The following is a 10,330-nucleotide window of genomic DNA, read 5'->3' as shown; positions in this document are numbered from 1 at the left end:
CAGTTCTTGCCTTTGAGAGGTCTGCTTGTTCCTATTAAAGAGGTCCCGGCCACTGTGATTTACTGTGTTTTATGATTTCCTCCATCATTGGGATTTCAGAAAGTCACGGTTCCAATGAACATGGGTTTCGCCACCTGGGCAGGCACAGACTTCTCATAAATTGAGAGAAAATCCTCGGTGGCATTTATCCTTGATGGCATTTATGAGAGAAAAAACATTTGCTGTGCAAGACGTGATGTTAGAACTTGGCTCAGAGGAACTCGTAAGTCAATATCGTTCGCTGTCCCGATGATATGGCGAGAACAGAATAATCACTTGACAGGCTTAGGTCTGACTAATGTCACTGGTTTCTCTGCTAAAACTAAGAAGATCAATTAAATACCCCAATCTGCCTTCAGCCATGAGACCAGTGCCACAACAGTCTGCCAGTACCAAAGCCATCACAGAAATAGAGCCTAAACAAAACAGGAGAAAATGCTGCAACATACCAGCCAGTTAGACAGTGAAAATGACCAAGATTTTGAACTGTGTATGTCTGGTGAGTCTCATCTCGTAACAAAGTTAGAATTAAGTGACCTGTTCAGGGACTTAGGTTTATCAAAAATTAAAAGCAGAATTATTATGTTCAAGACTGCAAGGATGGTGTTTCCTATCGCTAAAAAGGTAAAGGTTCCCCCGCACATGTGTGCTAGTCGTTTCCAACTCTAGGGGCCAGTGCTCATCTCCGTTTCAAAGCCGAAGAGCCAGCGTTTGTCCGAGGACGTCTCTGTGGTCATGTGGCTGGCATGACTAGACACCAAAGGCGCACGGAACGCTGTTACCTTCCCACTGTAGTCCCTATTTTTCTACTTGCATTTTTACGTGCTTTCGAACTGCTAGGTTGGCAGAAGCTGGGACAAGTAACAGGCGCTCACTCTGTTATGCGGCACTCGGGATTCGACCCGCCAAACTGCCGATCTTCTGATCAACAAGCTCAGCGTCCTAACCCACTGAGCCACCGCGTCCCTTTCCTATTGCTAGACTTATCATAAACTGAGAGAAAATACTCTAAACTTGATTGACTGCATTAATGTGGAAGAAAATTACATTCCAAATTTACAGAAAGATTGCTAGCCTAGAATATCACCTTTGAGTGGGAGAATATTGATGCTGCATGAGACAGAAAATTGGTTTTCTGTTGAATGAAAAATTATAAAGTGATAACAGTATTAGACTTCTAAAAGATAAATCATTGTGTGCATGGAAAAGTCAACTGACTTGCCATCATTTAGGAAACGGGGAATGTTTCGGGAAAGTTGAAAACTCTACTTTTGTAATAGCTTCTTTATTATCTGGCTATTCATGTCAATAATCAAGATTGAAGGTATCTTCTTGAAGTTCAATAATTTATTTACAAAGAATAACATTCTTTTTGCATTGGCAGAATCTTAAAGGAAAAAGAACAGAATCATTTTCCTTTGAGCACTGGATGGATGGCTATATTAATAACTTTAAATAAATGTTTCCAGCTTTGCACAATTTTTTGGGGGGCTGTGCTTAGAGACTATTTTACTGATAAGCACTTCAAAGATGTCTCAGCAGGTGGCAACATCTGACTTCTTGTCAGCTAAGCTGTCAAGTGCTGGGGACATCAGGTGATTCAGGCAGTTCAAATAAGTATAAATATTTATTGCAAGTTTAAGCTCTTACAAGAATCTGACCAAGTAACAGTCAAGGGAAATGAGTGGGAGATAAGAAAGGCATTCAAGGTAGACTGGACTCAGATCTTTTGCGGGCATGCAGGGACTTGTGACTTATGATGCATTTGACCCCTCCCTCGGGCTCAGCCTGATCATCTGCATCAGCAGAGTAATCCTGGTCACTATCTGGATAGGAGAGTTTTTTAGCATTGCCTATTTTTTTCTGATTGACAGCAAGAGGGTTTAATAAAAAATCACTTCTAGTGATAAATTCAATCTTGGAAATATTAGAAATCAGGTCTCGTGAACTGAACAACATGGGGGATAATTTTATAATTTCTGCTCTCGGAGAACCCTTTTCACAGGTCTCTGTTTAGAACATTCCCTCTTTCTAAGTGTAAGAGGTTTCTACCTTAGCACGTTGTGCTATAATTGAAACAATTATTTCTGACATGTTCCATATTGATTGCTATACTTCCATTATTCTCATATTATAGTAGCTAATTTGTGTAATTAATTCAGAGTAATTTAGGTCAATAACCTAGATGATTTAAAGAACAGGACATGTTTTTCATATATCTACGGTAATCCACTTAATATCTAATTACATTTGGTCATGTTTCCAAATGCAAACTACAAGTGACACTAAATACACTTTACAACTGGTATTTACAACCAGCTAGTTTTTGTTCCTCATTTTTGCACTATATAAAACCCATGGAAATAAGCTGTAGTTGTATACTTATTGCATGAAAATCAAGATAAAATCATAGTTGGAAAGCAAACAATTATCTTTCTAAACTTTGATGTTATCAAAATGAAAACCTACAGAAAACTACAGGTTTCTTAATATTACCAAATTTACCCAAATGCATGGATCTAAAATTTAATGCAATACTTCTGCCCCCAAACTCGTCCATCTGACAGAAAAATATTTCTTTTTATCTATTCTCAGTTAATCTAAGATGACTCAAAGGAAATAATCTGAGGGAACCTCTTCCTTATTAACAGTACCTTATTAACACCTTAATAAATTGATAGGATACAAACAGTAATCCATAACTTAAAAACTTAAGTGACCTGGGCATTATCTGTCTAGGAAAAATGATCTATAACAATGCACAGTTCCAAGTAGAATCTTACAGTACTCAAATACATGATCAAGAAGGTCTGCTAAGGTCGTTGAGCTTAAGTGGACATAAGATTATAGTAATTTTCATCTGCACTACTGTAATTCAAAGACATTTTTCATATTTTCAATATATGATTTATTTTAAAAATAATTGTATAGCATTTAAAAGGTATCCATCTGAAAGTTGGTTTTTTTATAGAAGAGTTTGATGTTACTCATGCCTGTGCCTTATCTTCTGGAGACAACAGATATGTACTTTCTAGCCAAGTTTGCTTACTCATTTGTGCTGCTAGCACTGACCCTTTTGATTCTGAGTTATGATATTATACAGCCTTCTTTACATCCAAGTTGGCTTTAAGTTTTGAGATCCGTTTTGATAGGCAGCTGTTAATGAAGATATTAGTTGCAATTGATGAGCAATTTCAGAATACTGACAAATGGAGTGATAACTTTGGAAATGGATTTGCTCTTATGTTTCAACATGTGTACAGATTGCAACTCATGTTTAGACAGATATTTCAGAGTAGGGGGGTGTTACAGTGATTTACAAGGTAGGAATGTGCTAAAGAATTATGATGTGGTTGCCACAGCATCTTAATTGTATGTGAGCTTAAAGACTTAAAAGACAGTTCAGAACTCTACAGCCGTCGTACCAAGTTATTGGTTCTATTTTTCTTCCATGTACCCACATATAACCATTCACTTTACTGATTTGACAGTGATAAATATAAAGATGCATACACTCTGCTTTTATTTTCAACTCAGTGTAGTTGAAAATATCCTGAGATACATCCTTCTTGTTAGATTAAAAAAATATTGCATAAAAAGGTTATTCTTTGATTTAAAATACTGACATGCTGAAGGCCAGATTGTCTTTTAGTCTTGTTGGGACTTGATCTTTAGTAGTAATTCTGACCCCAGTGATAACATCTCTTAATTCCAATGCACGCTGTATTGGTAATTTTGTAGATTCCACTTGAATTTCCCTAGTTTACATCAACTGTTGTTTCAATGCCATTAATACTTCTTGTCATCGGGGTCCTATTCTTGTAAAAGTCTTTAAGATTATTAATACACTGTGCCATACTGTGAGAATGCCCTCATGCTTTATCAATATTCCAATCAGGAACTGCAGTATATGCATAAATAAATGCAATGCTTATATGTGAACAGTATTGATTTGAAGTAGGGATGTGGGGATGTGGATTCAATGGGGAAAATGAGTAGGAATGCACATGAGCACTTATGTCACATCTTTTGGGAACATTTTAAAGAAGTATTTTCCCCTGGATACCCACACAAGCACATTAATCATTTTCCCTTCCTTTAAGATCATTGTGCAATCCTACAAATGAACATACCACAAAATCATTATAGGCCTTGATTTGCGTATATACATGTGTACGCATATTCACCCTATAGCAAATATCCATTGGCTACCACATACTATGTAAAATGAAACTCTGTTGACATAGGATAAATGGGATTGTATTGATTTTGATTTTTTGTAGACTAGTGTTGAATCGATTCTAATGTAAAAAATTGGGTCGACACAGCAATTGGTGGCCATATGAGTACTTTTTGATTATATGTTCACTAGTGAATTTCATTCATGTGTCCTTGCTATATACCTAGTCATTCTCTGACCACTCAAACAATAATCTGGATGGTGATACTGATTCTAAAGGCTTCAAGGAGGGAATAAAAAATACAGTGAAATCTCAATTTACTGGACCAAGGTAAGGTCCATGCAGCAGACTTCACATGCAGCAGACCAAATTTCCTTAGTGATTTATGTAATTTGCTTAATGTCATCATCGTGCAAGTGGCATTATATTTGTTATATAGCTTGATTTATCTGTTGGACCAGTCCATTTATATTTCCATTTGTTAAAAAATATTTTGTCCATTATTTTTATGTACTTTTAAAGAACATTGCAATAAAAAATCATGCAAATGATGTAAAATGACACAAATTACATAATTTCTTATTTAATGGGCATTCATAAATGAGGGCACCCCTCAGCTAAAATGAGGTTTCACTGTATTTAGACGTCTGCCAGGCTTTGGCAGGATAAATTAGTTGATACCCAATCTTCTTGTCGGTAAATGCTAATAATATATAGGCAAATTGTTATATAGATGTTTTAAAAAGAGTATCTAATCCAAGGACTCTCACTGACCAACGTCTGCTTAACAACTTGTTCATACTTTTCATCTTAGAAAGCAGCAAAAGAACAATGATTATCAGTCATGCATTCCAATACATATCCTTTCATACAGCATTAGGTCATCATAAGAGGAAGGAGTAAGAGGAGGAATGAGAATCAAGTATGGGGAAATTAACAATAAAGCACATTTCAATCAAAAATTCATTTTTAATATTTTTGTTTTTTTAAAGGATTTTAGAGATTTTTTTCATTTGTCTTTTTACTTTGTTTCATGCAATATTTCACAGTCCCAACCCCACAGGTTTTTTTCAACTTTTTTCTTCCAAACAAGTAGGAAAAAAGAAATAAAGAAGCTGAGGAATTATTAGTTTGATGTCATTTCTTTGTCAAGCAGGACCAAAATATCAGAAGAAAATGCTTAATTTTTTATCAATTATTTTTGTCCTTTTTTGTTTTTTTGTTGTATTATTTCTTTTTTTTTATTATCTCTGCAGGCAGTAATATTAGGGTTTGGTATAACCAGCAAGCACTCCTCTGTGTGTGTGTGTGTGTGTGTGTGATATATATGTGTGTTGGGGATGTGTATTTGTGTGCGTAACACCCTCTTAAAATGTCAGGTCACAAACTTTTTTTTTTTAAAACGTTAAGTTAATCAGGTAAATCGAGATGATAAAACTCATCAATAGAAGCCCAGGGTTGTCTTTTCGTTTACTTTTGCATCTTTTTAAAAGGTTTTTGTTTCTTGAAACATTTCTAGAATGTCTTTGCTAAGGTTTGACAAGACTCCTCCTGCCTCTCCCATCCGCCCCAAGGGAAAGCGGCTTCTGGTGGTCTTGCTTCGCAGAGGCAGAGTTAGGTGAAGCCCGGGGGTTCTGGGTGGGCCGGCCCCAATTTCCCCCCCCACACACACCTGAGCGCGTTTTCTTGTTGTAAATTCTGAGTGACGCCCCTCCTCCCCCCCCACCCTCCAATCACTCACCACACACAACTTGATCTGTAAAAGATAAGCATGCTCTGATCTCCCAGACCCCTCGCTTCCCTAGCCTCCCCCCCCAACCCCCGGACCCTTCCTCCCTCCCGACCCCAGATTCCCCCAACAAAAGATAAAAAGTTTTTTTTATTTCTTCCCCCCCCCCACCCCCTCCAACGACAACAACAACAACTGCAGGGTTTCTCCTCCGCAATCGGCACGCAGTTCGTTTTGCTTTTCCGTCTTCCTCTCGCCTTTCCCGCCCTTTCCCCTTCCCCTCCCCCCGCCCCCCCCCCACTCCAACCTGGGGAAAATCTCCTCCCTTCGGGGGTATGTGTGTGGTGGAGTGCGTGTGTGGGCGCGTGCGCGCAACGTGTCAGGCGAAGCCCCCTCGTTTAGGCTAGCTAGCTAGCAGCAGTCGTCCTCGTCAGTTTCGCTGTAAGGTTCGTGCAGTCCTTTGCGGGACCCTGTCCCGCGCGACTTGGCTGGTCCGTGTGAGGGATAGTATCCGTTGGGGAGCCGTCGCCCGTGTCTGTAGGGGGAGAGAGAGGACGAGCCGCCGCCGCCGCCGCCCACCCGGGAAGTTCTGGGCGAACGTCCTGAGCTGCTCCCCGGCGGCGGTTGCTGCTGCTGCTGCTGCTGCTGCTGCCCGGCCTCGTAGGGAAAGGCTTCCTCGCCGGCGGGGCTGCCGTAGTCCCGACTCCGGTGGTAACCGCCGCCGTGGCGAAGCCCCGGCGGGGGCTCGGAGACTTGTGGCGCCGACCAGCGGCTACCGGCGTGGCGGTAGCCGCGAGGCGAATCGTTTCGCGGCGGGACAGTGTGTCGCTCCATAGCCGGAGACCTGCTGCGCCGCTCGGCGACGTGGTGCTCGGCGGGCAGCGAAGGGTAGTAGCGCCGAGGGGCCGGGCTGGATATTCGGCCGGGGTGCGCCGACGGCGGTTGCTGCTGGCCCCCGGTGTTGACGGCCTTACGGACCACGGGGGAGTAGGAGATATGTGGCCGGGGTGTAGAAGGGGTCTGTGGGAGCTGGCGGCGTCCTCGCCTCGGGGTGCTGGTGCCAGACGTTGAGAGGACCGGACTCCCACTTACGGAACTACTGCCCTACACGAAAATTGAAACAAAGGAAATCAAAAAGAAAAAATATACAAGGAAAATCAACCAAGAAGAGACGGAAGGGGAAAAAAAAGGGCCGGGTTGGAAATGGGTCGGGGTCGAGGTTTGGGTCGAGACAGAGACGAAGGACGGAGGGGGAGGGGGAAGGAAGGCAAGGAATAAAAATAAATGAATGGGAAAGTAATTAAAAGCAACAGCCACATCGGGGTGGATTAGAGGGTAGGAAGGCAAGGGAAACACAAAGGACAATAATAATTATTTATAATTAAAAAAAAATCCAAAGGAAACCAAAATCAAAAAAAAAGAGAAATGGAATTTTGGTAAGTTCCAAGGATTTAAAAGTAGTAAAAAAAGCTTTTAAATTTAACTCTGTTCTTCCAAAAGAATGAAAGAAAGAAGGCATGGGGGAAGCAATTGATTAAATACAAAAGAAAATATTTGTAGGAGAGAGGTGAGGTAGGATGTATTTGCAAAGCATGTTATCAAAAACTGGATAACAGGGAAAAAACTTAAGAGAGAGAAGATTTGAAGTTGAAAAAGGAAGCGATAAATTAGGATAAATAGGGACAGGATTTAGGAAATGACAGGAAGTGGGAGAGAGGATTTAATAGGAAAGATGAGGGAAATCTGGAATCATTAGTAATAGCCAAACTCTTGAAGGAGACACTAGAGTGTTGATGTCCTGTACCTGAGATACCTTTGATCATCAATCTTCTGTTCATGTTGCTTACAATTGTTAAGGATAAGATCATGCATTATTTTCACTGCATACACACTACTTCAATCCAACATAAAGCCCCACCTCAGATCTCCTAAAAGGCAATGAAGTCCATGAAGGAAAAACAGTTCTGTTATATAGCTTGTCTTTGCTAAATAAATGGAGTAGTCTCTGGGGAATCTGGACTATGGCTAGCAGTCAAACACTTGTGAGATGCATTTAGGGACCACCATCAAGAGCCCTCACTTTGACTTTCACTTTTTATGAATCCCATCAAGAATGTGTGTGAAGTAAGTTAATAGCCTATTTGTGGTGAGGCCTTTGGGTAAGCCCATATTCTCAGAAGGTCTTGAGCAATAATAAAGCCCAGGGTAAGCCCATATTCTCAGAAGGTCCTTGACATAATAAAGCCCAGGGTCAGAGCCAACTAATGGTCTATCCCTCAGCAGCAATTCCCAGTTAATTGCATTTTGATGTCTAGAGTTTCCTACAAATAAGATAAATTTCTACCCAGCTCCTTACAGCATCCCTGAAAATAAGAAAGATGCAAGAAACATCAATTCCCAGAAATGTTCCAAGGCTGAGACTATTAGACTTATGGATCTCAACATTATCAATACATGTGTAGCAATTATTTGACTGGGGTTTTCAAAGGAAGGGCTTGTGTATGTTTTGATGATTTGTAAGTTACACCTGCAGACGCTCTAATTCCCCATCCTTTATTCTTCAATAATTGTTGATTTCACAAAGGTCATTCAAGACATTTACTTATATACTCCTGCTATATGAATGCTGTTAATAGAAATGATCTCCAAAATTAAATATGCATTGTAAGCAAGATATGTTTTACAATTATAAACAGAATAAAGCACAACTGGCTGACACTCTTGACATCTTTCACCAAAGAATTCCAAATCTTTGAACTAAATAAGTAGGCCTGACAACAAGCACTCACAGCACCTGGGGTGCTTGATCACAATAATTGGTTGGCATGGCAAATGTCCTGCTACAATGTGTAAAATTATGCTTTTCACTTTATCCATAGGGTTGATGGTATGATCAGATCAATTTCTGCAAGAATCTTTAGTATCCTGTAACAAGACATTGGAAGACACTGAAAAGCCAAGCTGTGTTAAACCACCTTGTACACCTTGGGCCATCATGCCAAATAAGCTTTATTCTCAATATTATTTAGTATTTAGTATTTTATACTACATAAATAAATACTTATAATGCTAGGTGCCTTCTAAAAAGGATATGCTACCTTTGGGGTACACAATGACTTGATCCAGGGAGCCTTTGTCGGATGTCAAAAGCCAAAAGGCCTCTTGCACTTGGCTAGATTGTGCAAAAGGTATGGGCTTTAGTTTAGGATGAATTGTGTTATCTCTAGAAAAGTATGTTTCTTCAGACATTAGGCCCAAAGTAAAAACTCCTGATATCACATGTTTTTGTGCATAAACGTCATGTATAGATTCACATGTTGTGTTGTTAGTTACGAAGTCGTGTCCGACCCATCGCGACCCTATGGACAATGTTCCTCCAGGCCTTCCTGTCCTCTACCATCTTCTGGAGTCCATTTAAGCTCACACCTACTGCTTCAGTGACTCCATCCAGCCACCTCATTCTCTGTCGTCCCCTTCTTCTATTGCCCTCAATCTTTCCCAGCATTAGGCTCTTCTCCAGTGAGTCCTTCCTTCTCATTAGGTGGCCAAAGTATTTGAGTTTTAGCTTCAGGATCTGGCCTTCTAAAGAGCAGTCAGGGTTGATCTCCTCTAGGACTGACCGGTTTGATCGCCTTGCAGTCCAAGGGACTCGCAGGAGTCTTCTCCAGCACCATAGTTCAAAGGCTTCAATTCTTTGGCGCTCAGCCTTTCTTATGGTCCAGCTTTCACTGCCATACATTGCAACTGGGAAGATTCACATGTAGGCAACACTATTTGTCAGATAAAAACAGTGCTGCTGATCCTGATCTTTCATAGAATTCTCATAGTGATGCCATGAGTTGCCCAAATGCCACTCATCAAATATATAAATTATAAAAATATTTGTCAGATGACAGGAGTTTAATAGCTAGTATTTCTATTTCTACTAGTATTCTGTTTCTGTTTCTAGTATATGCACATAACAAAGCTCAGAGAACCGTTATTTTCCTTCTACAGCCAACACCTGGTGAGGTTGGTTGGGCTGAAGAAAATGACTGCTCCTTAATTATCCAGTGAGCTTCATGGCTGAATGTGGTCTAGAATCTGGACCACCCCACTCCAACCATTTAACTATTAATCACACTGGCCTACATTTGCTGCCATATTTTAGACTTTTGTGGGATCTACATCTACAGAATTTCAAAAGAGGATCTTCAAGGGTATAAAAACATGGAAATCACTACAGTTACCTCACATGACAGTATTTTTTTAATCTAGCCTCAGTTATGTGTGTATAATGTATGTGAGCACTGATGATTGCTCATGTGCCATCAGGTTTGTGTTGACTCTTAGCAATCATATAAAATAGAATTTTTCTAGGTGGATCTGTTCACAGCCTTGT

General features: G+C 40.3%; 1 protein-coding gene across 1 annotated transcript in view; it reads right to left on the bottom strand.

Annotated features, from left to right (window-relative positions):
- Positions 1 to 6,360: 6,360 nt before the first annotated feature.
- CACNA1A (calcium voltage-gated channel subunit alpha1 A) overlaps positions 6,361 to 10,330 on the bottom strand; it is a gene marked incomplete at its 3' end in the record, with an annotated part of 288,487 nt that continues 284,517 nt past the window's right edge. The window contains exon 47 of the mRNA XM_081320424.1: positions 6,361 to 7,053. Coding sequence (XP_081176550.1) covers positions 6,361 to 7,053 — 693 coding nt within the window. The remainder of the gene's footprint in view (positions 7,054 to 10,330) is intronic.

This window comes from Vipera berus (assembly GCF_964194415.1).
Source record: "Vipera berus genome assembly, chromosome: 2".
Lineage (NCBI taxonomy): Eukaryota > Metazoa > Chordata > Lepidosauria > Squamata > Viperidae > Vipera > Vipera berus.
This window is presented reverse-complemented; position numbering and strand designations above follow the sequence as displayed.